Here is a 26,063-nt window from a genome sequence, read left to right on the forward strand (position 1 = left end):
CTCTCTCTCTCTCTCTCTTCTTCCCCTTGANTTTTATTTTATTTTTTTTAACTAAAAAGCAAATTAAGGGATTAGTAAACTCTAGAACCCTTGAATAAAGAACTGCAGATATTACAACATCTTTTTGATTGTAGACTTAGCATATTAATTTCTTAACAATAAGAGCATCTCACACCTCTCTCTCTCTCTCTCTCTCTCTCTCTCTCTCTCTCTCTCTCTCTCCCCCCCCTTGTTGCCCCTACATATTTTAGTTTGTTGACTCATTCCGCAAATCATGTGAGAAACCCTAATACGTTCTACTACAAGATAAGGATAAATGTTTGTCTTGAAGTTAATGTGTTGGTTTTAAATAAATTTGACTCAAATTCGGTAACGAATTATATATTTTGAAAGAAAATTATTTTTCCAAACTACAAATAGAATAAATAACATCACATATTTGGATATTTTAGAAAGGAAAATGCTTGGATCCTCCATAATGTTGTACTTATATATTACTAATATATTAGCAAGTATAATATAATTTACAGAGAGAAAAACATAATATAAAAATTTTAATTTGTTCATACATACTCTCAAAATTTATATAAATTTGTCAATAATATATAAGAACAATTAATATTGTTTATAGCATATATACTATTGCACTAGTCTTTTTAAAATTTTCTTTTACGTACATATATAGGTTGCAAAAGATTGGCATACATTTTGCACGTAATCGTGAGATCATTAATATAATACACGGCTATGATTTCATTTTTCTCCAGCTGAAGAATATGTGTACAACCTACACATAATATGCATGCATCAAAATTATGTTAATACAAAAGAAGATTGGGATTAAGCAATATGCTAGGTTTTCAACCCATTTTAGGTTGCAATTCTATATCTACTATAATCCCGAAGTCACTTTTTCTTTACAAGTCTTATCATTTTTCTTTTAAACTAAAAACCAAGAAAAGAATAGTAAACCCTACAATTCTCGGATGGGGTTTTATAGAGATTAAAGACACAAAAGTTGAAGAATCTATATGTAGAATAATATCATGGTTGAACATACATGGGTTCTGTCATCTGTGAGGCACCTACTGTGTGCAAATGTGAACATGGACCCCCCACCCACACATAAGAACAAGATGAGGTGAGAGACTTTCACTGTGCGTTCCAACATGGCTCTGATTTTGTTTTCTCTCCTTTTCTTCTGCTTAAAAATAACAAGAAAAGATGGAACTTCAACATCAATCTCCACCTCCTCTTTTTTTTCTTTTCTTTTTTCCTCTGAGAGACTCTCCATCAATATTGTTTTGAAAAACCAAAAAAGTCAAAGTCATAGCTTTAAGATTCGAGCCCAGGTCCATTACTAGGTCGCTAGGTTGAAAAGCCAAAGCGCATAATTTTGAGTGAGTCCACGTACGGGCGTCACACATGCATCATCCATTTGAGTGTCCCTTCTAAGTAGGCGTCGTTGAAAAGCCAAAGTACATATTGAAACAAAAAGAAATAATTAGCTTGCTCGTGAGAGATGTGGCATCATCTTCTACATGCTTTGAATTCCGATCGAGTCGTATTTGGTTTCAAGAAAAAGAAATAAACCCGACTGGACTAGTGCTATAAACAATATATATATATATATATATATATATATAGAGAGAGAGAGAGAGAGAGAGAGAGAGAGAGAGAGAGAGAGAGAATCTTATAAGCTACACAAATTAAAAGATTTTAATTTAATTTTTTTTTTTCCTTCCAAAAGTTTTAACTTCAAGTATTTAAAGTTATTTGCAAAAATAAAAAAAAAATCACGAATTTTGAACACTTGCTTCTATAGATTATTTTGTTTTGTTTTGTTTTCCTAAAGAAACCAGATGCTTTGACAAAGATAAATATAGGCTTCAAGAAAGCTAAGGTTGCTGAGAAGCTGGTTCATTCACTATGACCCATCTTTATCTTTGTTTTCTTCACAAGCCAAAATAATTCAACGCAAAATCAGGCCCACTAAAGCTTTCAAAATGGTCTTGTATGACTATGAATTAGGTTTTACATATCTAATCTTTCATGCCTTTACATAAGGATATATTTGGGAAGTTTTTAATTTGCTCTAGGTTACGATTCGGTACTTATAATTAACGACATCTTACTGTTTTTGGTTGAATAAATTAAGCTCTTCTTCGATCGATCATAACCCTTATAGAAGGGAAAAAAAAAAAAATCCAAATAGGATCTTGGACACGAGAAAATCTACATTGTAACACTTACATCACATCATCTATTCTCAGCCAATTACATCACTTTTTTAAAAAGTAAAGTATAATAAAAATATTTTTTTAATAATTATGATGGAATAGATGAATTTAAGAAAAAAAATCTGATTAATTAAAAATATTATATCAGAAACATCACTGGTATATTTTAAAATTTTTTCCTTGGCCACACCATACACGGAAGTACAAGGACGTGTAGGGCAAGAAAATCAAGCAGGTAGATGCTGCAGGGGTTGTTGGATCTCTCGCTTTCGCGACTAAGTTACATGTGGCATGCAGCATGGGAGGGGCCCATTCTTTTGTCAAACTCCACCACTTGTATTAATTCCATGATGAAATAGACTTCTTCTTTTTTTTTTTTTCTTTTTTTTTTGTGCCAAACTCCACCACTCGCATATTGAAATAGAGAGCAGTACATTATTCAAGAATAATTTAGAGAATGTTTTAGTATGATTTTATGTAAGAAGTTCAATATTTTGCTTCTTTAAAAATTTTACTGTCTATGATTTATTAGGATAGTATATTTTATCTTTGAGGTGATTTATTTTATTATGAAAAAATGACTTAAAATCTAAACATCAATTTTCTTCTAAATATTTGATCATAATCCTTATTAGTCGAAAGATAGTCAAGCGGGCCGTTAGTTTCAGTAATTTAATTGCATGTTGGAACAACTTATTCGGCACAAAGTTTTTCTTGTGTGCTAAATTTATTTTTACTTCTTGATTGGAATTTTCATCCATAATATATATATATTTTTTTTGAGAAATAGGTAGCACACTATCCGCTTCGTTTATTTCATTTAGAAATAAACTTAGCTAGAAATGTGAACCAACTAGGATTCGAACTTGGATCTCGGGTACCAACTACCAAGCCCTTTGCCACTTGCTCTAGGGGCAGTCGGTATTTTCATCCATAATTTGATTAGATAACATATTTCACTTGCAAAATGATTTATTTTATTCCGAAAAATTGATTAGAAAGTTGTAGTGAGTATACATTAATTTCATTGTCTTATTTTAGGGTTTAATCACATTATATATTGCCTTATATATAAGGTCTTATATTTTAGGGATTAGAAAGTTGTAGTGATTCACTATATATATTGTCTTATTTTAGATGTTTAATCACATTTCTTATCACCAAATGCTACGATTTCTTGAGAAAATTAAAATTACATCCAGAATAAGAACTTGGTGATCGGTACCCGAGGTTCCAAGTTCGAATCCTAATTAATTCACATTTCCAGCTAAGTTTATTTCTTAATGAAATAAACGAAGCAGGTAGCGTGCTATCTATCTCTCTCTCTCAAAAAAAAAAAAAGACCTTAATCAAATCACTAATTAATTTGCAGTGAGTATATATATATACATTAGTTTTATATAATGTCATCCTAACGAAGAAGAATCCTAATAACAACCGGATAATTAAGACAAATTAAGACTCAACTTGTGAATAAAAGATACCGGCTATGGGCGCACAATAACCTGTAAGATAAAAATAAGAAACAAACTCTTTTAACTTATATCATGCACCTAATAATTTTTTGACCCTATCAATATCTTTTAGATAATTAACCAAGTGGCAAAGTACTGAATGGTTCGTATCATATTTCTAATTACTTCATATTTTAATTAAAATTATTTTTTTAAAAAAATGAATAAAATAATAGTATGCTATCATTCTAGAAACCATGCACGAATCAGATTCCGGCTCGAATCTCTGAGCCCATTGAGGTGTCAATTAGAAATTTTGGTTTACTTAATTACCGTATAGTAGTTTACTAACTCTACGCGGAGAGTGTGGGGACGTCGCACATTAACATACAAGACCAAAGAAAATTTTTTAAAAATGAAAATAATAATAATAAAAAAAAAAACAATTGAAAGATATAGAGTATGTGTCTCCCTCAGCGTCACGCGTATACAAATATAGAGCTTTAATTCTTTTTATTTATTTATTAAGTGGTATCTTAATTAAATTTTTACTATTTTAACAGTCGATCGAATGAAGTTGTTAGTTTAACAATTAAATATAATATTAATAAATTGATATTTTGTTAGACGCTGTGATGCAATTGATCAATAATTAATTACTAGCTTGTTTTCGTTAGGCCTTATTTATTCAACCTTAAATTATTAAAAAAAAAAAAACTTTGGGCTCTATATTCCACCCAATTTTGTAACTATATAACCACAATTGGGCCGTAGGCCATAGTTCCAAATGGGCTCGATTATACACGACCCTAACTTGAAATTAAGCCCAACCATATGTTACTAACTTGAAATGAGTCAAAAAGAGGTGTACATCCTACACCTTGTCCGTTGGATGGTGTACAAGTAGTATTTTTCTACTCTAGTAACTAACGTCCTTGACGCGTTTAGCATCTTTTGCTATCCTATTCATGGAAAAGTTCCTCCAACCTAATCTCCGGATTTTGCTTTTTAAGTCCAAGTGATCCCAATTAGATGCTACAATTTTCACCAATCATCTCAAGGCCTTACTCTCTTAGATCTCTCTCTCTCTCTCTCTCTCATGTGTTGCCTTAAAACTTTTATGCTAATCTTTTCCCCAACTCCGAAAAAAGCTACTTAATTAATGTGACTCCAAATTAAGATGCATCCAATTCTCAAACGTCAGCATAAACAGGAGAAGCACCAGCAACCAAACAAAAACCCACCATTCCTTAATTTGTCTCCACCTGCTTCTCATTGTTCTCTTCCTCCCTTGTATTTATCTATGGTTACAATCCCAGGACCACACTCTCCCTTAATACCTCTCCTTTTATTTTAAGCACTAAAAAACAAACAAAGCATCTATAATAATCTATAATTAAAGAGGATAATATATATTCAATAATGACAAAAAACCAAAACAATTTGTGTTGAGAGTGGGATTTGAACCCACGCCCTTTCGGACCAGAACCTTAATCTGGCGCCTTAGACCAACTCGGCCATCTCAACTTATCTATATCATTTCTTCGTACATTTCTAATAATCTATTTATCATACTCTAGTAAATAGAAATTCCCCATGGATAAGAATCAAGTTGGGCGTGTTTGGTTCGCTTCTTTTTTACTCTGGAATCGGAATCGGAATGGATGAATCCGTTTGTGGGTGTTTGGTACGCGGGAGTCCCATTCCGATTCCAATTCCCGAGTGGAATGGGAATCTCCCAATCACCCCTTTTTTCAATCCGGCCTGGAGGCCGNCAGGTCTAATTAGAGTATACCGAAACATTCGTCGTTTACAATTATAAGGATACATCAACGTGGTATGTTTATAGAATCTAAAGATGAACGATTGACATTCTTTTCTTTAAAGTATAGTTTGCGTAGTGATGAACCAGTAGCGATAACGATACTAATAAAGTACAGCCAAGAGTATAACTCAAATCTTAAGAACAAAGGTATCAACGCTCGTCAAAACTAGAAACTTCGGATGCTCCCTACATCCGATAATTGTCACCCCTCGGCGAGTGAATAAAGGAGGAGAAGAAAATACGCACTGTTTGGTTCTAATTATTTAGTTCGTAAAGTGTTCTCATCTGGTAAATTAATGTAATCCGAGAAGTCATACCACTCTTCCTTTAACTCCGTGGAATCATAGGTTTTCTCTACTAAATCATAATGTAAACAAAGAAGACTATACAATGATACTTAAAAAATACAGTGTGTAAAACATTACATGATACAAAAATTACGTAACGTTAAGAATAAAACAGGAACTATAAATACGTCTTCGTCGCACTCTTATGTATGCTTCGAAGCTCCTTCGGCTAAAATGGTGGTCTAAAACACCTCTTCGTCTCTCGCATAAAGCGTCTCTAGCTAAGTAAGCTTGACGGCCTCCTCCTCCAGAGCCTCTCACTCGACCTAATCGGCGCACTTTACTGCTGACACGTGAAGATATTGTACGATCACGCCATCCTTGATTAGAAACATGTCGTGTACATAGTTTCCATTGACCCCTAAAACCGGTACTTCCGACAACATACGCATGGGGTAACATTTTAACGGTACATTGGGAGTTGTAAAAACCTACATAGGAGGTAGTTAAAGTAAGATTAGGCACCCCTTAAAGATAACTAAATGAAAGGCAAGTCTCCTTAAAGTGACGCACCTCTTTTTATCTAATAGTACTTACATGAACTGGTCCTATATCAACTAAGCTGACATTTACCTCCTACAAATCACTGATACAAATTAAAGCAAATTTCTTGGTGCAAATTGCTCTAAGGACATGGAGGCAACAGAATATTCCACAAGCAACATAATATTCTTGTAGATGATAGAATATTCTGTCGAGTCTAATATACTGTAATATTAGGCATTACGGTCAAAATTGTTGAAACTAATGTTTCGATTGTAAAATACGTAAAGGCTCTGCATTTTTAACTTAATACTTCGCATCCCAGGCTCATGTATAACATAAAATTATTGTATTATATTTTGTAGGATGATGCAGGGAGGCCGGGGCAACTCCCACGTGCAGCTGGAGCTCCTACCGCCGCCCGCCCGTGATGTTTCCTTGGTTCCATGCTTGATACTGCTACAAGATCAGTTGCTTTGTCTTTCAACTCCTTCCTGAATCTTAAAATTGTTTCGTGAGGGTCAATTTTGTTCAGAGTTTCATGTGACAAAAATTGTGTTACGTACCTGACTCGGCGTAACCCCCATCGATGATGAGATCTCGCTGAGATGAGGACGGCGTCGAGGATGATGGTCTTTGATCCGACCCAGAGTATTGCAGTACCAGGTAAGGAAAAGAGTAAGCTAAGATGTGGAAGAACTTAAGAGGGAAGAGTTTGAGAAGGAGAAGAATAAGAGTAGATAAAAGAGGAGAATAGAGAAGGAGGAGGAGATTAAGTCGAGAAGAAAATCAATATCAATATCATTCATAATTCCTTCTAGGTTACATCTGCCTCTTTTATTATCTCGTACATCATACTAAAATGAAAAAAATATCAACTCCTAGGTAATAAACTGAAATTAAGAAAAAATCAAGAGTGTGGGCCAGTTGGCCTTAATTTGTAAGGCCGATGCACTATGTCGTCAAAACCTGTTTTATTGCGTTCATGATTCTTGAAGATCTTGTTGGATATTTACCGGCTTTCTAATATGATTTCGTCATCCATGTAGGAATGGCTTGTAGATTGCTGCGGGTGAAATTTTGGTTATGGATGTTGAAACTAGTGATCATCTGTCCTTGTGTTTGATGATTCTTTGTTAGTTGTATGAGAAGATTGTATTTTGATCTCACTTGGTGCATGCTTTTAAAGAGATCAAGCTTCGTGTGACGCAAGAAATTTACCATCAAGGTAACCAGAGCAAACATAAAAAATAAAAATCATACTTATCCACAAATTAAATATTCAAGTAAGAAGAAGATACTTATACGGAGAGAGATTGAAGTATGAGACATTACTAATGCATGAGATGCAGTGTGAAAAGCATCTCAAATTGAAAGCATCGGTTTATTTTTAATTCTGACTTCGTTGAACCGTTCTTTGTCCGGATTGAAATAAAATAAAACCATATGGAAACACAATATTTATACAACAACGTGTACGTCAGTATGTGCAATTCAACACCAATAGGGAAATTAATTAAGCATGAATTAATTGTTGTTAATTGCCGTGCTGATCCAAAACCATTTTATCTATTTCTATTCAACCCCCAGGAATCTTTCAACCTGCACCATAAACGTACAAAAATATATATTATGTATATTCATATGGGCATGCATGTTAGCTTAGCTAATATCTCCAAAGACGAAGACAAAAAATATATAGGCCCTTCGATTGATAAGTAATTATTAAACTAAATTTCTCTATATATGTTGGCACCGAGTCTTTGATGCATGCGCTTCATTGCTTTAATCTCTCAACACTCCTTCACATTGCTATTTCCTGTTGCCTTCTTTCTTTCTTCCTCCGCCCTTCGGTATGTATACAATGGTTTATTTTTCCTCGAAACAACTTAATTATTTTGAGATTATTTTTTCTGTTTTCGGGACAGGGTATTCAATTAAGTGCATTTAGTTGCATGCGCGCATAAGCTAGCATATTTTTGTTTAATTCATTTGCCATACATAAATATGCTTTACTCTTGAGTTTAATGGGAACTTGCATACATACGTATACCAATGAATGAATAGTACATGCATGCATGGCATGTTCCTTTTCTCAAATGTCAAGTAATTAAATGCGTATAAGGGTGAAAACAATAAAAATGTTCGGTTTATGATCAATTGTTCGTAGAAAATAAAAGATTCAGAGACTAAGGATTTGATGCACTTTGATTGCTACTGTTTCCTCTATTTGTCACCTTCTAAGCTTTTTGTCATTAAATCAAGTATCTAATTTTTATGTTTTATCACTTTCATTTATTCTTCAAAACATCAGAGAATTGTGGAATAAAGAATGTTGGTACGTAGCCTCGACCCGCAAATTATTCAGTCTATTTTGTGATGGACAGTGTTTAATTATTACAAATTTATATGTGAATAGTTTCATAGCTAATTTATTAAAGAGTAAATGATTGATATATCGAAATGGATCTTGACCTAATAAGTTTAAGCATTTAAGGCTAGATGAGTTATATCAAATATGCCATATTCTTCAATCTATATATATTCTTGGATCCATGTAGACTTAGGAGATATTTTGGCAGTTTTAGATTACTCGCTTAAGTGGTGTGGTTGAATCGAGTTACTAGCTCACACGAACATGACGGACTAATGGAAAGAGGTCAATTTATATAATGCGATATGACGGCTTAATGCAATCAAAATAGTTGGATCAACAAATTAAGCATGTGTTAGGCATATAAGCTCTCGAGAGGCGTAGGTTCGATACATCGGCTTGGACGATCACTGGATTTGCATTAGGTCAAAAGTCATTAATGGCATGGCGTGCGTAAAGAGTATTGACTTAGTGCAATGTTTGAGGACATTGTTAAAATTTTGTACATAATCAGTCTCGCATCAAATAACTAATATAAAACGTAAATAATCTATATATACATACCAGTGAGCTCAAAGCTAATTATAAACCTAAACTTTTTGGTTGAATATGCATGAATGTGTTCTGCAAAATTTGTCACATTCTTAGATCTACTGGACTTGAGCTAGGGACCTCTTTTTACATGGCCTGATTAATATTGCTGGAAAAGCGTCTTTGTTGAAGATAATTATCGCGCAAAGGTACTGGGAATTGCATCGTGGCGATGCCAATCAATTGATCATCTTAATTATGAGCGTAATGCATTGTCATGAAAATTTATAATCATATTGACCTACCAATAAACTAAAATCAAATTGTTGCAGTCACAAAAGATAATCTCTATACTTGGCAAATTATAGACAGCTAGTTTAAATTCTTAAGAAAATGCTATTCTTACAAACTACTTCTACAACAATCTATAATTTAAAATTTAGTAGTTAGGTTTTATATATTCTTTGTCTTAGGAACTACAACAATCACCTCATGAATGGTACCATTTTGCCAATTAAAAAGGGCTACATAATTAAGCAAATATATTAAAAATTATAAAATTTAGGAGTAAACTTCAAATACTACTCCTATAGTTTCGCACTTTCTCACTTTACTACTCTATGGTTTAAAGTGTACCAATTTAGTGTTCTGTGATTTCATTTTTTTCTTTTCGTCAGTTTCTTTGTTAATATTTTGTTAAATTATATACAAAAAACTTCAGATACCCATATAGATTTATCAAATATTCACTTTAATACTCTTTAGTTTTAACTTTATTACTGATTTAAGAAAAAAAAAATAATAAAATTGATAATAAAAAGAGAAAATAAAATCACAGGGTACTAAATTAATACACTTTAAACCATAGAATAGTAAAGTAAAAAAGTGTGAACCTATAGAGTGATATTTAAAGTTTTTCCTAAAATTTATCTGTAAGTAGAGCGTTACTCAAATTCTTAGGAGCTGGCCGATATATGGGCTGAAGAGCGTTACGATCCGGACCGTATTCACAGTTCAAGAACATGTAGAGTGCAGTTTCGGAGTCCACGAACCTACGGCCCATTAGAGACAAACTGGAAGGCCCATTTATGGAGGATTAGGCTGGGCTTATGGGGCCGAGCTTCTCCACCAGAAGGTCTACAACCCAAATTAATGGGCCTAATGTTTGTAGTGGGTTGGATCGACCACGTACATCCAAACCAGAAACCAAATCTATATAATTAGCCCAGGCATACGTGCCCTCGTTTTCACCATGCATGCAAATTAGCTTAAAGAGCAACAATATGCATGCATGCCCTAGCTAGCTAGAAGTTGAGTTGATCAACCTACGTGTCAAACGTGCTTGATGGGTGAGAGACTCTCTCTCTCTCTCTCTCTCTCTCTCTCTCACAGAGACACACACACGCTCTTCTCTAGAGAGAGAGAGAGAGATCTCACACGCACCGGCTTCTCTCTCTCTCATTCGCACACACTTCTCAAGAGAGAGAGAGAGAGAGGTCACACACACCCACCCACCCACCTCTCTGTGTACCTCACAAACACACACATAGACTTGGCAAACGGGCGGGTTGGGTAATCTGCGGGCGGGTTATTGTACCCGCGGGTTACTTGGGCATGGATAAAATTTATCAGCAAATTTTTGGGTAGCCAACATCTTTATCCATACCCACCTGCGGGTGGGTGGCTGGGTATGCGGGTTACCCATAATTTTTATTTTATTTTTTGCTCTTATATTTTTTAAATGCAAAACACAAATATATAAATTTTAAAAGTGTAATATAATTTATTATTTAAAATATCATAACATACAATAAAAATATTTAAAGTCTTAAAGTAAAAATATTTCATAATATAAAAGACACGCAATGAGAAATTAGGATTAGAATTTTTATGATGGATAAATAAAAAAAAATATTAATTAAGAAAATATATTTGTAATTAAAAAATATGTGTGGGTACCTGTGGGTACCCGCGGGTTATCCAAAATACTCATAGCTTAATAGGTACCCATCCGTTTTACCCGTAATTTTTTGGGTTGGAAAAATTAGTATCCATACCCGCAAATTTGTGGGTAACCCGTGGGCACCCGCGGGTTTGGGTCGAAATTGCCAGGTCTACACACATACACACACTTCTCTCTATAGAGAAGAGAGAGATCTCTCACATACCCGCTTCTCTCTCTCTCTCTCTCATACGAACACACTTCTCTAGAGAGAGAGAGAGAGAGAGAGAGACTCACACATACACACCCAACCACTTCTCTCTCTACCTTACACACACTTCTTTCTATAGAGAAGAGAGAGATCTCTCACATACCCGCTTCTCTCTCTCTCTCTCTCTCATACGAATACACTTCTCTAGAGAGAGAGAGAGAGAGAGAGAGGTTCACACATACACACCCAACCACTTCTCTCTCTACCTTACACACACCTCTCTCTATAGAGAAGAGAGAGATCTCTCAGATACCCGCTTCTCTCTCTCTCTCTCTCTCTCTCTCTCTCTCTCTCTCTCTCTCATACACACACACACTTCTCTAGAGAAAGAGAGGCTCACACACACACCCACCCACCTCTCTCTCCCTCACACACACACACGCACACACACTTCTCTAGACAGATAGATCAATAGAGAGAGAGAGAGAGAGAGGTGGGTGTGAGATCTCTCTCTCTCTCTCTCTCTCTCTCTCAAGGAGATTAAGTTGGTTGGTTTCTAAATAGACACAAAATTGACTCATGCCCTATCCTTTGTTCAAAAGAGAAGAACACTGCTACGCTTAATTATCTCAAGTTCCCTTAGATATGGAAACGGCACAATCAGTTAATTAGCTAGTGCTTTTTTGGTATAACTTTTTAAATATTAATTAATCTTATTCAACCACGGCGGTTTCTTACCTCATCGATATAATAGAGGGAAGCCTTCTAGGGCATGCACAATCTAAAAATGTTACTCATTCTCAATTAATCATTAATTAATTAGAAGCTACTTGGTCAACACAAATGCATTGTCATCAAACACAAATAATAAGAAAGCAAAGGACAAGAACTGTAATCAATATTCAGTAATATTAATTACTGTAAAAGACAATGTAGTCAAGTTACAGAATCCTGCAAACGACTTAGAAATTACCACATTCATTTTTTGACCCATAAATTTGTACAGAGCCCCACCACAACCAGGATTACAAGACACTAACTATACAACAACAAAGCCAATGTCCTCCTAAAACCTTTCGGAAAACAAAGCCAGTATTGATCGATCGCCTATTATATGTGGAGACAGATAAAATAGACCAAAACAACATTAACGATGACAACAACAACAACATCTCTAGCAATCTTTCATAAAAACTCTCAGCAAGGTCCCCCATAGACAACGTTTTGGAGGTAAATAATCACAGTAATTATGTGTAGCCCAAAACCGAGATTAACTTCCATTCATTTGGTTATGATTGAAGCGATAAATTGAAGTTGATAGAAGTTCACTTCTATCTGAAAATACGATTTTTATGTTATGTCTACTTAATCACCCCAACCAAACGTTCCGTTGGCTAAGATAGCACGATGAAGAGCATCACCGCCCCCGCCATGATCATAACTATTTGCAGCAGCAAACTAACAGAGTAAAAGATTTCAACGATCGAAGCCCACATTTCGCCGTGCTGCGGTTCAAACATGAGGCCTATCCAGATCAGGCCAGATTCGATGGCCAAGAGCTGAAAGAATGCGCAGACCCTTATCCCTAAACTCATGTGGTCTTGCTGTGGTGCGATCCCCACACTTGCCACGCATATGGCTGCTAGTAGGCCACCATTGAACGAGACCAGCGTTGCAATGCCGTACCTCATCACACCCGCATAGCGTGGGTCATGGTATAAGGGTCGAGCACTAGTTGGATCTCTCAGGCTGATACCAATATCCTGGGTGAAGTATACACAGATAGGGACGAGCACCAGCAAGAACACGCCTACGACCAAAGTTTCCAAGAACTGCATGGCAAGCGCAGCGGCTGATAGCCCGAGGAGGACCAAAATAGCAGCGCTGCTGTATCTCACAAAGCTTAAAAGGCTCCCTCTCCAAAAGGAGTAATGAACAGTTAAGGGGATGGAGGTGACCATCATAACAAAGATGCCAACCATGGTGATCAGGAAGAAGAGACATAGCGCAAGTTGGAAACTTTGCAATGCTTGGAGAGGAGGGCTTTTGAAGGAAGCATAAATCATACCCGTTTGTACGGTGATGGCCATTGTTGCAATAGTAGTAGCGAACTTGAAGGCCTTCTTCTGCTCCGGTTTGTAGCTGTTGAAGATGTGCAGCATGCATGTTAATTGAAAACACCGTTAACCCTAAGCTTTTAGAGGCTGCCATCACCCCTCAAAAATGATCTAAGTATTAGATTAGCCGATTCCGTTATCTATTAGTAAGTTTACCGATGAAAAAATGACCTAAGCTCATGTATGTTTCAAATTAAAGAGCAAATTACAGCTTAGTTTTTACATGAACATATAGTTCTTCAACTTTTCAAAGCAAAATTATTTCCAGCAGTCAATACTTTTTTAACAAATAGAATTAGAGGAACATATTACTGCCAGGTTTTTTTGTAAAAAAAAAACACTAAATTTAGTACCCGAGTTGACATGCGATAAACGCACAAGCTAATAATTTGATACATTTATAAGAAGTTCATGAGATACTAATTCAGTTCACCTGAGAAGAGTAAGAGTAAAAGTAAAAAAAGTTTTAGGCTAACAGTACTATCGAAACTTATAACAACACATTATGTACCTTTCATGGTTAACACTGTCGCGGTCGTGAACATTTTGTGTAGCTCTATATCCAAGGAAGCATATGATAGCTATGACAGGAATTACAATAAGACTCATCCCTGCACTGTCTTTGTTCAGGAGTACTAAGGAGAAAAAGCTTGTCACAATTAAAAGAACAGAAGATATGGTAATCGCGCTAATCAGATATATCTTCTGGTTTCGGTTGATTCGATTATAACGTCCGAACAGAAAAAAGGCATACATCAACAACAAGATGGGGCATTGAAGAGTGGGCCAGATGAAGAAATTGTAGGCTTTGATAACTGTGGAGGAATATTGCATGGCTCTTATATCTTTAGCTCCATTTAAAAATGCTAAGAGTATTGCAGAAGCCATGGTTATTATCGCAACTGAGAAAAATATGATTCGTTTCAACTGGTCCCTAACAACTTTAGTTTGCTGTTCATTTTCTCCTTCATTTCCTGATTCCAGTTGGTTTATCTGCAGTTAGGTTAAACAAGTAGTAAGTGTTTTGTATGTGCATACATATGTATGTATGATTAATTGGTTAGGCCACAGCAAATTAACAAACATATTTAGAAGCTAGAGAAGAAGAGAGCTTCATTTTATATATATATATATCTTAGGCACCATGAGATAATTCATTAACCAAAAAATTTACTATTGGCAGGGTCAAAAGTTTTATGGTGAAAATAAAGATGACAATTCGAGACATATAAAACTTATAGATGCATCACGGGCATATAATTTTTACTACAAGATGCAAAGATTATCATATCACAAGTTTATAAACTCACATCCATGTATACATCTCATCATGTCTGTCGTTAAGATGACAAATCAACATTAACCCACCAGTGTAGTCAGCTTAGTTTTTGATTGGTCTTGTTTCATGAAAAAAAAAAAAAAAAAAAACTTGGAAATACTTGGGTTGGTATGTTGCAGCTACTATATATGGTAGGGTATATAGTTCTAAGTAATACCACGATATGGTACCATAAGAACCAATAAGAATAGTTAATTACGAATTCATTGTTAATATTCAATGAACCTGCAGTGATGATGCATAGGAAACAATAATCTGATCCAGATATAATTAAACAGGCCAATTAATTTGGAAAATCTTTTAGTCGAAATCCATTGGATTTGCATGTGGTGAACTCGGTATCGGATTTGGCCATAAGAGAGAACGAGAAATTAAGCGCGAAATACTAAAGAAAAGAGAAGAAGTACATGTGTTATGAGGTCGAGAAGATCTTTTGTGAAGGGTTTAATAAGCTAAAAACGATACACAAAAGAGAGAGAGAGAGAGAGAGAGAGAGAGAGAGAGAGAGAGGCGCCATGAATATCTCTAACTACCGAAAAACCTTACCTTTTCAAAAAAAAACATCTGTACTCATTACTTGATTTTGGAAAGAATTTTTTTTTCTTTTTCTTTTTCTTTTGATGAAATGAAAGCAATCATCTGATGTGGAGCTTTTATAAGTTCAAAAAAAAAAAAAAAAAAAAAACTAAAAACTAAAAACCCTAAAAAACCTGCAAGCAAACAAATAGCTGATAAAAGAGAAATAGGATGAAACATTTGATGAAATGAAACAGCAGCTGCAGGAGCAGAAGAACAAGACCTGCAGAGTAACTGAATGAGATTCCTGAGACATTTTTGGTGAATTGAAGAGAGATCGGCCTTTTGATTATATGCGAATACGCAAACTAAAGGTAAAAAGCTCCTCCTCCTCTTCTTTTCCTCTTCTTCTTCCTCTTCTTTTTCTTCTTCTTCTTCTTCTTCGGATTATTTATGTTGGTCATTCCACCTAATGCCCCACATGAGGGGAAAAAAAAAATCCGCGACGACGAACTCGCAAGCGACAAAGCGACTACCGCTGTCGGATATCCCCTGATGCGAATCTCAAAGCACAGTGTGGGGCATGGAACGTGCTTTCCATGGACATATGCCTTTGCAATTAAGATTTTTTGCTTCCCCCTCTTGGTGGGTCCTTAGCTAATGGTGGGTGGGGGGAACCCCCTCCCCCACCCACCAATTAGCTAAGCACACCAAGAGGGGGAAGCAAAAACTTTATTGCAAAGGCATATGTCCATGGAAAGCCGTTCCATGCCCACACTGTGCTTTGAGATTCGCATCAGGGGATTCCGACGCGGTAGTCGCTTTGTCGCTTGCGAGTTCGTCGTCGCGGATTTTTTTTTTCCCTCATGTGGGGCATTAGGTGGAATGACCAACATATAATCCGAAAGAAGAAGAAGAAGAAGAAAAGAGGAAGAGAAGAAGAGGAAAAGAAGAGGAGGAGGAGCTTTTTACCTTTAGTTTGCGTATTCGCATATAATCAAAAGGCCGATCTTCTTCAATTCACAAATGTCTCAGGAATCTTCATTCAGTTACTCTGCAGGTCTTGTTCTTCTGCTCTGCAGCTGCTGTTTATTTCATCAAATGTTTCATCCTATTTCTCTTTTATCAGCTATTTGTTTGCTTGCAGGTTTTTTAGCGGTTTTAGTTTTAGTTTTTTTTTTTTTTTTTTTTGAACTTATAAAAGCTCCACATCAGATGTTGTTCTTTTTTTCTTTTGTGAGGTTTTTTACATCAAAAGAAAAAGAAAATAAAAAAAATTCTTTCCAAATCAAGTTATGGGTACGATGTATATATATGAATCTGCAATAAAGTTTTTTTTTTTTTTTTTTTTTTTGGAAAGGGTTTAGGTTTTTTTTATTGGCTATATGTTGTTTTTGGCGTCGTCTCTCTTCTCCCTCTCTAGATCTCTCTCTCTTAGATCTCTCACTTTGCTGCTTCTTTTGTTTGATTGTAGATCTTATATTTTTTTTATCAGATTATTCATTTTTTTTTCTTTCGAACATGAATTTATAACAGCTCCACATCAGTTAATTGTTCATTATTTTCTTTTGTGAGGTTTTCAATCTAAGGAAGTGTGGAAAAAATCTTTCCAAAATCAAGTAATGATTATATTTTTTTTTTTGAAAGGTAAGGTTTTTCGGTTAGTTAGAGATATTCATGGGCGCCTCTCTCTCTCTTCTCTCTCATCTCTCTCTCTCTCTCTCTTTTGTGTATCGTTTTTAGCTTATTTAACCTTCACAAAGATCTTCTCGAACTCATAACACATGTACTTTTCTCTTTTCTTTTAGTATTTCGCGCTTAATTTCTCGTTCTCTTTTATGCCAAATCCGATACGAGTTCACCACATGCAAATCAATGGATTTCGCTAAAAGATTTTCCAAATTAATTGGCCTGTTTATTATATCTGGCATCGATAGATTATTGTTTCCTATGCATCATCACTGCGGTTCATTGATATTACAATGAATTCGTAATTAACATTCTTATTGTTTCTTAGGTACCATATCGTTGGTATTACTTGAACTATATACCTACCATATATAGTAGCTGCAACATACAACCCAAGTATTTCAAGTTTTTTTTTTTTTTTTTTTTTCATGAAACAAGACCAATCAAAAACTAAGCTGACTACACTGGTGTGGTTAATGTGATTTGTCATCTTAACGACAGACATGATGAGATGTATACCATGGATGTGAGTTTATAAACTTGTGATATGATAATCTTTGGTCTTCTTAGTAAAAATTATATGCCCGTGATGACTCTATAGTTTTATATGTTCTCGAATTGTCATCTTTATTTTACCATAAAATTTTGACCTGCATAGTAAATTTTTGTGTAATTGAATTATCTTCATGGTGCCTAAGATATTATAAATTATATATATATATATATCATATATACTATATATATTATATATATATTATTATATATATATATAATATAAAATGAAGCTCTTTCTTCTCTAGCTTCTAAATATGTTTGTTAATTTGCTGTGGCCTACAATTAATATACATACTATGTATGCACATACAAAACACTTACTACTTGTTTAACCTAACTGCAGATAAACCAACTGGAATCAGGAAATGAAGGAGAAATTGAACAGCAAACTAAAGTTGTTGGACCGTTGAAACGAATATATTTTCTCAGTTGCGGAATAAACATGGCTTCTGCAATTCATCTTAGCATTTTTAAATGGAGCTAAAGATTAAGAGCCATGCAATATTCCTCCACAGTTTATCAAAGCCTACAATTTCTTCATCTGGCCCACTCTTCAATGCCCATTTTTTGATGGTACTGCCTTTTTTTCTGTTCGGACGTTATAATCGAATCAACCGAAACCAGAAGATATATTCTGATTGCGCGATTACATATTCTTTCTTTTAATTGTGACAAGCTTTTTCTCTTAGTACTCTGAACAAAGACAGTGCAGGGATGAGTCTTATTGTAATTCCTGTCATAGCTATCATATGCTTCCTTGGATATAGAGCTACACAAAATGTTACAGACCCCGCGACAGTGTTACCATGAAAGGATACATAATTGTTTGTTTAAGTTTCGATGATACTGTTAGCTAAAATTTTTTTACTTTTACTCTTACTTTCTCAGGTGAACTGAATTAGTATCTCATGAACTTTTATAATGTATCAAATTATTAGCTTGTGCGTTTATCGCATGTCAACTCGGGTCATAAATTTAGTGTTTTTTTTTTACAAAACCTGGCAGTAATATGTTCCTCTAATTCTTATTGTTAAAAAAGTATGACTGCTGGAATAATTTTTTGCTTTGAAAAGTTGAGAACTATATGTTCATGTAAAACTTAGCTGTAATTTGCTCTTTAATTTGAAACATACATTGAGTGTAGGTCATTTTTTATCGGTAAACTTATAATAGATAACGAATCGGCTAATTAATACTGTTAGATCTTTTTGAGGGGTGATGGCAGCTCTAAAAGCTTAGGGTTAACCGGTGTTTTCAATTAACATGCTGTGACATCATTCAAGCATACAACCGAGCAGAGAAGGCGACTTCAAGTTCGCTATACTATATGCACAATGGCCATCACCGTACAAACGGGTATGATTTATGCTTCCTTCAAAAGCCCTCCTCTCCAAGCATTGCAAAGTTTCCAACTTGCGCTATGTTTTTTCCATTCCATGGTTGGCATCTTTTGTTATGATGGTCACCTCCATCCTTAATGTTCTCTATCCTTTGGAGAGGGAGCCTTTAAGCTTTGTGAGATACAGCCGCGCTGCTATTTGGTCCTCCTCGGGCTATCAGCCGCTGCGCGTGCCATGCAGTTCTTGGAAACTTGGTCGTCAGGGGTGTTCTTGCTGGTGCTCGTCCTCTATTGTGTATACTCACCAGGATATTAGGTATCATCCTGAGAGATCAACTAGTGTCGACCTTTTACCATGACACGCTATGCGGGTGTGATGAGTGTACGGCATTGCAACGTGGTCTCGTTCAATGGTGGCCTACTAGCAGCTATGCGTGGCAGTGTGGGATCGCACCACAGCAAGACCACATGAGTTTAGGATAAGGTCTGCGCATTCTTTCAGGCTCTGGCCATCGAATCTGGCCTGATCTGGATAGGCCTCATGTTGAACGCCAGCACGGCGAATGTGGGCTATCGATCGTTGAAATCTTTTACTCTGTTAGTTTGCTGCTGCAAAATAGTTATGATCATGGCGGGCGGTGAAATGCTCTTCATCGTGCTATCTTAGCCACGGAACGTTGTGTTGGTGGTGATTAAGTAGACATAACATAAAATGTATTTTTGATAGAGTGAACTTCTATCACTTCATTTATCGCTTAATCATAACAATGAATGGAAGTTAATCTTCGGTTTTGGCTACACATAATTACTGTGTTTATTATACTCCAAAACGTTGTCTATGGGGGAACCTTGTCTGAGTGTTTTTATGAAAGATTGTAGAGATGTTTGTTGTTGTTGTCATCGTTAAATGTTGTTTTGGTCTATTTTATCTGTCCTCGATATATATGGCGATCGATCAATACTGGCTTGTTTTCCGAAGGTTTTAGGAGGATGCTTTGTTGTTGTATAGTTAGTGTTTGTAATCCTGGTTGTGGTGGGCTCTGTACAAATTTATGGGTCAAAAATGAATGTGGTATTTTAAGTCCGTTTGCAGATTCTGTACTTGACTACATTGTCTTTTTACAGTAATTAATATTACTGAATATTGATTACAGTTCTTGTCCGTTGCTTCTTATTATTTGTGTTTGATGCAACTGCATTTGTGTTGACAAGTAGCTTCTAATAATTAATGTATTATGAGAATGAGTAACATTTTTTAGATTTGTGCATGCCCTAGAAGGCTTCCCTCTATTATATCGATGACGGTAAGAAACCGCCGTGGTTGATAAGATTATTAATATTTAAAAAGTTTATACCAAAAGCTAGCTAATTAAGCTGATTGTGCCGTTTCCATATTCTAAGGGAACTTGAGATAATTAAGTATGAAGTGTTCTTCTTTTTTGAACAAGGTAGTGGCATGAGTCAATTTTGTGTCTATTTAGAAAACCAACACTTATCGTCCTGAGAGAGAGAGAGAGAGAGAGAGAGAGAGATCTCACACCAACTCTCTCTCTCTTCTCTCTCTTTGATCTATCTGTCTAGAGAAGTGTGTGTGCGTGTGTTGTGTGTGAGGGAGAGAGAGTGGGTGGGGTGTGTGTGTGAGCTTCTTTCTCTAGAGAATGTGTGTGTGTGTATGAGAAGATAGAGAGAGAGAGAGAGAGGAGAGAGGAGAGAGCGAGAAGCGGGTATCTGAGAGATCTCTCTCTTCTCTTTAGAGAGAGGTGTGTGTAGCGTAGGAAGGAGTGAAGTGGTTGGGGTGTGTATGTGATAACTCATCTCTCTCTCTCTTCTCTCTCTAGAGAAGTGTATTTCGTATGCAGAGAGAGAGAGAGATAGAAGCGGGTATGTTGAAGATTCTCTCTTCTTCTCTCTAGAAAGAAGTGTGTGTAAGGCTAGAGGGAAGTGGTTGGTGTGTGTATGTGTGAGTCTCTCTCTCTCTCTCTCTCTCTCTAAGGAGAAGTGTGTTTCGTTGGAGAGAGAGAAGAGGAGAAGCGGGTTATGTGAGAGATCTCTCTCTTCTCTATAGCATGAGAAGTGTGTGTATGTGTGTAGATCTTGGGCAATTTCGACCAAACCCGCGGGTGCCACGGGTTACCACACAAATTTGCGGGGTATGGATACTAATTTTTCAACCAAATTACGGGTTAAAGAGATGAGGTACTTATTAAGTTATGAGTATTTTGGATAACAGCGGGTAACCCAAGGTACCCACATTTTTTATTTACTTCAAATTTATTTCTTAATTTAATATTTTTTTTTATTTAATCCATCATAAAATCTTTAATTCGCTAATTCTCAATTGCGTGTCTTTTTATTATGAATATTTTTACTTTCAAGCTTAAAGTATTTTTATTTGTATGAGTTATGACTATTTTAATAATCAAAATTACTATTAACTTTTAAATTTATATATTTGTGTTTTTGCATTTAAAACATATTAGAGCAAAAATCTAAAATACAAAATTTATGGTAACCCGCAATACACAGCCCGCACCCGCAGAGGTTGGGGTATGGATAAAGATGTGGCTAACCAAAAATTTGCCTGATAAATTTTATCCATGCCAGTAAGCGCGGGTACGTACAAACACCCGCCGCAATTACCAACCTGCCGTTTGGCCAAGTCTATGTGTGTGTTTGTTGAAGGTACACAGAGGGTGGAGTGGCGAATCGCAGGTGTGATGTGTTTGACCTCTCTCTTCTCTCTCTTGAGAGAGTGCTGTGCGACTGAGAGAGAGAGAAGCCGCGTGGTGTGGATTCTCTCTCTTCTCTCTAGCGGAAGAGCTGTGACTGTGTCTCTGTGGAGAGGAGTGAGAGAGAGAGAGAGAGAGGTCTCTCAACCCATCAAGCACGTTTGACACGTTAGGTGATCAATACTTCTACGCTAGCTAGGTATGCTGCATTATTGTTGCTCTTTAAGCTATTTGCATGCATGGTGAAAAACGTAGAGGGCCGTATGCCATGGAGCTAATTATATAGATTTGGTTTCTGGTTTGGATGTACTAGTGGTCGTTCCAAGCCACTACAAAACATTAGGCCCATCTAATTTGGGTTGTAGACCTTCTGTGGTGGAGAAGCTCGCCACCATAAGCCCAGCTAATCCTCCTAATTTGGCCTTCGTTTAGGTACACATTCACGACTCTAATTGGTAGCAATCGTCCATAGGCGCTTTCGGTTGTGGACTCCGAAAATGCCACTCTACATGTTTCTATGAACTGTGAATAGCGGTCCGGTGTACGCTCTTCAGCCCATATATCGGCCAGCTCCTAAGAATTTGAGTAACGCTCTACTTACAGTAATTTTAGGAAAAACTTTAATATCACTCTATAGGCTTCAACTTTTTTACTTTATATTCTATGGTTAACAGTGTATTAATTTAGTACCTGTTGATTTTATTTTTTTTTTATTATCAATTTTATTATTTTTTTTTTCTTAAATCAAGTAATAAATTAAAAACTAACAGAGTATTAAAGTGAATTTTGATAATTATCTATGGGTATCTTGAGAAGTTTTTGTGATATAATTACAAATTTAACAAAGAAACTAGGCGAAAAGAAAAAAATGAAATTCACAGAACACTAAATTGGTACTATTTAAACATAGAGTTAGTAGAATGAGGAAAGTGCCCGAAACATATGGAGTAAGTATTTTGAAGTTTACTCCTAATTTATAATTTTTAATATATTTGGCTTATTATGTGTAGAGCCTTTTTAATTGGCAAATGGATTACCATTTTCATGAGGGTGCTTGTTTGTAGTTCCTAAGGACAAAGAATTATATAAACCTAACTACTAAATTTAAATTATAGGATTGGTTGTAAGAAGTAGTTTGTAGAAATGATTATTTTAAGAATTTAACTAGCTGTCTATAATTTGCCAAGTATAGGTTATCTTTTGTGACTGCATACAATTTGATTTTAGTTTTTGGTATAGGTCAATGATTATAAATTTTTCATTGGACAATGCATTACGCTTTAATTAGATTGATCAATTGATTGTCATCCGGCCACGATGCCAATTCCCAGTACTCTTGCGGACTCACGGATTATTTCAACAAAGACGCTTTTTCTAGCATATTCATCAGCCACTGTAAAAGAGGTCCCTAGCTCAAGTCAGTAGATTCTAAGAATGTGACAAATTTTGCGAACACATTTCATGATATTCAACAAAGTTGTAGGTTTATAATTACGCTTTTGAGGCTCACTGGTGATGTATATATAGATTATTTACGTTTTTATTTATTGACTGCGAGGACTGATTATGGTCAAATATTTTACAATGTCCTCAACATTGACGCTAAGATCAATTATCTATTACGACGCCATGCAATTAATGACTTTTGACCTAATGCAATCAGTGAATCGTCAGCATGTATCGAACCTTACGCTCTCTGAGAGATTATATGCCTAACAATGCTTATTTTTGTGATCCACTATTCTTGATTGCCATTAAGCCGTCAGTATGCATTATATCAAATATGACCTGGTTTCCATTTAGTATCCCGTTCATTGTTGTGATGAGGAGCTAGTAATCGAATTTCAACCACACCACTTAAGCCGAGTAATCTTAAAACTGCCACAAATATTCCTAGTCTACGATGGATCCAAGATATTATAGATTGGAACTTATGGCCATATTTGAATACATCATCTAAGCCTTAGAATGCTTAACTTAATTAGGTCAGATCATTTCGTTTTCAATAATTTACTCTTTATAATTAGCTAATGAAACTATTCACATTATAAATTTGTATATTAAACACTGTCCATCACAAAATAGAGGGCTGAATAATTTGCGGTGTCAGGGTACGTAACCAAATTCTTTATTCCACAATTCTCTTGATGTTTTGAAGAATAAATGAAAGATTAAAACACAGAAAATTATACTTGATTTAATGACAAAAAAGTTAGAACGGTTGCACAATAGAGGAAACAGTAGGCATCAAAGTTGCATCAAAATCCTTAGCTCTTGAATCTTTTATTTCTGCGAACAATTGATCATAAACGAATTTTTACTTGTTTTCACCTATAATCGCATTAATTACTTGACATTTTGACAGAAAGGACATGCATGCATGAATGTACTATTCATTCATTCGGTATTACTATGTTTGCAAAGTTACCATTAATCAAGAGTAAACATGTTTATGTATGGCAAATGAATTTAAACGAAAAATATGCTAGCTTATGCGCAGCGATGATAACATGCACTTAATTGAATACCCACTGTCCCGCAACAGAAAAATAATCTCATAATTAAGTTGTTCTGAGGAAAAATAAACATGCTATATACGTAAGGGTCGGGAGGAAGAAAGAAAGATGGCAACAGGAATAGCAATGATGAAGAGTGAGTTGAGAGATTAAAGCAATGAAGCGCATGCGTTATTTCAAAGACTCGAGTGCAACTATATATGGAAATTTAGTTATACATTATCAATTCGAAGGGCCTATATATTTTTTTGTCTTCGTCTTTTGCGATATTAGCTAAGCTACATAGCATGCCATATGAATTATCATAATATATATTTTTGTCACTTTATGGTGACAGGATTGAAGATTCCTGGGGTTGATAAAATAGATTAAATGCGTTTCTGGATCAGACGGGGCAATTAACAACATTATCTCTGCTTACATTAATTCCTCATTGGTGTGAATTGCAATATGACGTCACCGTTGCTTGTATAAATATTGAAATGCTTTCCATATGGCTTTTTTATTTATTTTTCAATCAGGCATAAGCAACGGTTCAACGAGTCAGAATTAAAAATAAACGATGCTTTCAATTTGAGATGACTTTTCACACTGCTCTCATGCAATTAGTAATGTCTCTACTTCAATTTCTCGCTTGGTTAGTATTTCTTCTTACTTGAATATTTTATTGTGGCATAAGTTCGATTTTATTTTGTATGTTTGCTCTGTGTTCCATTGATGGTAAATTTTTGGTCACACGAAGCTTGATCTCTTTAAAAGCAATGACAAGTGAGATCAAATACATCTTCTTACAATAACAAAGAATCATCAAACACAAGGACGATGATCACTAGTTTCACACATACATCAAATTTCACCCGCAGCAATCTACAAGACCATTTTCCCATCATGGTGACGAATCCATATTAGAAAGCGGTAAATATCAACAAGATCTTCAAGATCGAATAAACGCAATAAACAGGATTTTGACGAAATTAGTGAATCGGCCTTAAATATAAAGGACACTGGCCTCCACACCTTGATTTTTTTTAATTTCAGTTTATTACTAGGAGTTGATATTTCTTTTAGTATGATGTACGAGATATAAAAGAGGCAGGATGCTAACCTAGGATAGGAATTATGAAATGATACCTTGATATTGATTATTGTTTTCGAATTAATTCTCCTCGTCCTTCTCTATTCTCCTTTGTATCTAATCTTATTCTTCTCTTCCAAATTTACTCTTAAGTTCTTCCAATTCTTAGCTTACTCTTTATCCTTACCTGGTACTGCAATATGGGTCGGATCAACGGCTCATCCTCGAGCCTCCTCTCTCAGCGAGATCTATCATCGATGGGGTTACGCGAGTCAGGTCGTACACAATTTTTGTCACATGACACTCTGAACAAATTGACCCTCAGCGAAAAATTTTTAGATTCAGGAAGGAGTTGAAAGACAAGCACTGAATCTTGTAGCAGATCAAAGCATGAAGACAAGCGAAACTCACGGGCGGGCGGCGGAGGGATGGGCTCCAGATGCAAGTCGGATGTTGCCCGCCTCCTGCATCATCCTACAAATAATAATCAATATTATATGTATATTAAATGAGGAGCCTGGGATGAACGAAAGTATTAAGTTAAAAATGGCAGAGCCTTTACTATTTTACAGTCGAAACATTATTTTCACCTAATTTTTGAACCTAGATCATGGCCTAATATTACAGTAATAATTAGTCGACGCAATATTCTTCACTTCTACAGAATATTATGTTGTTGTTGGCAATTTCTGTTGCGGGTGCCTCCATGATAAATTCGAGCACTTCGCCTACGCAGCTCACGACTTGCTAACCTTATCCTCTCAGCTGCATGGTCTTCAAT

The 26,063-nt window shown here is 35.6% G+C and overlaps 1 protein-coding gene and 1 non-coding gene across 2 annotated transcripts; both read right to left on the reverse strand.

Moving 5' to 3' along the window:
* TRNAL-AAG lies at positions 5,141-5,221 on the reverse strand. The gene has a single exon. It is a non-coding gene; the product is annotated as a tRNA-Leu (tRNA).
* On the reverse strand, positions 11,928-16,047 carry LOC109718771. Its single transcript, XM_020245174.1, has 3 exons — positions 15,663-16,047; positions 14,036-14,517; positions 11,928-13,549 (listed from the first exon to the last, which is right to left on the reverse strand). The coding sequence occupies exons 1-3, from the start codon at positions 15,693-15,695 to the stop codon at positions 12,802-12,804; spliced, it is 1,263 nt and encodes a 420-aa protein (XP_020100763.1). The 5' UTR covers positions 15,696-16,047; the 3' UTR covers positions 11,928-12,801.

The sequence above is a fragment of the Ananas comosus genome, linkage group 12 (genome assembly GCF_001540865.1).
Source record: "Ananas comosus cultivar F153 linkage group 12, ASM154086v1, whole genome shotgun sequence".
Classification (NCBI taxonomy): domain Eukaryota; kingdom Viridiplantae; phylum Streptophyta; class Magnoliopsida; order Poales; family Bromeliaceae; genus Ananas; species Ananas comosus.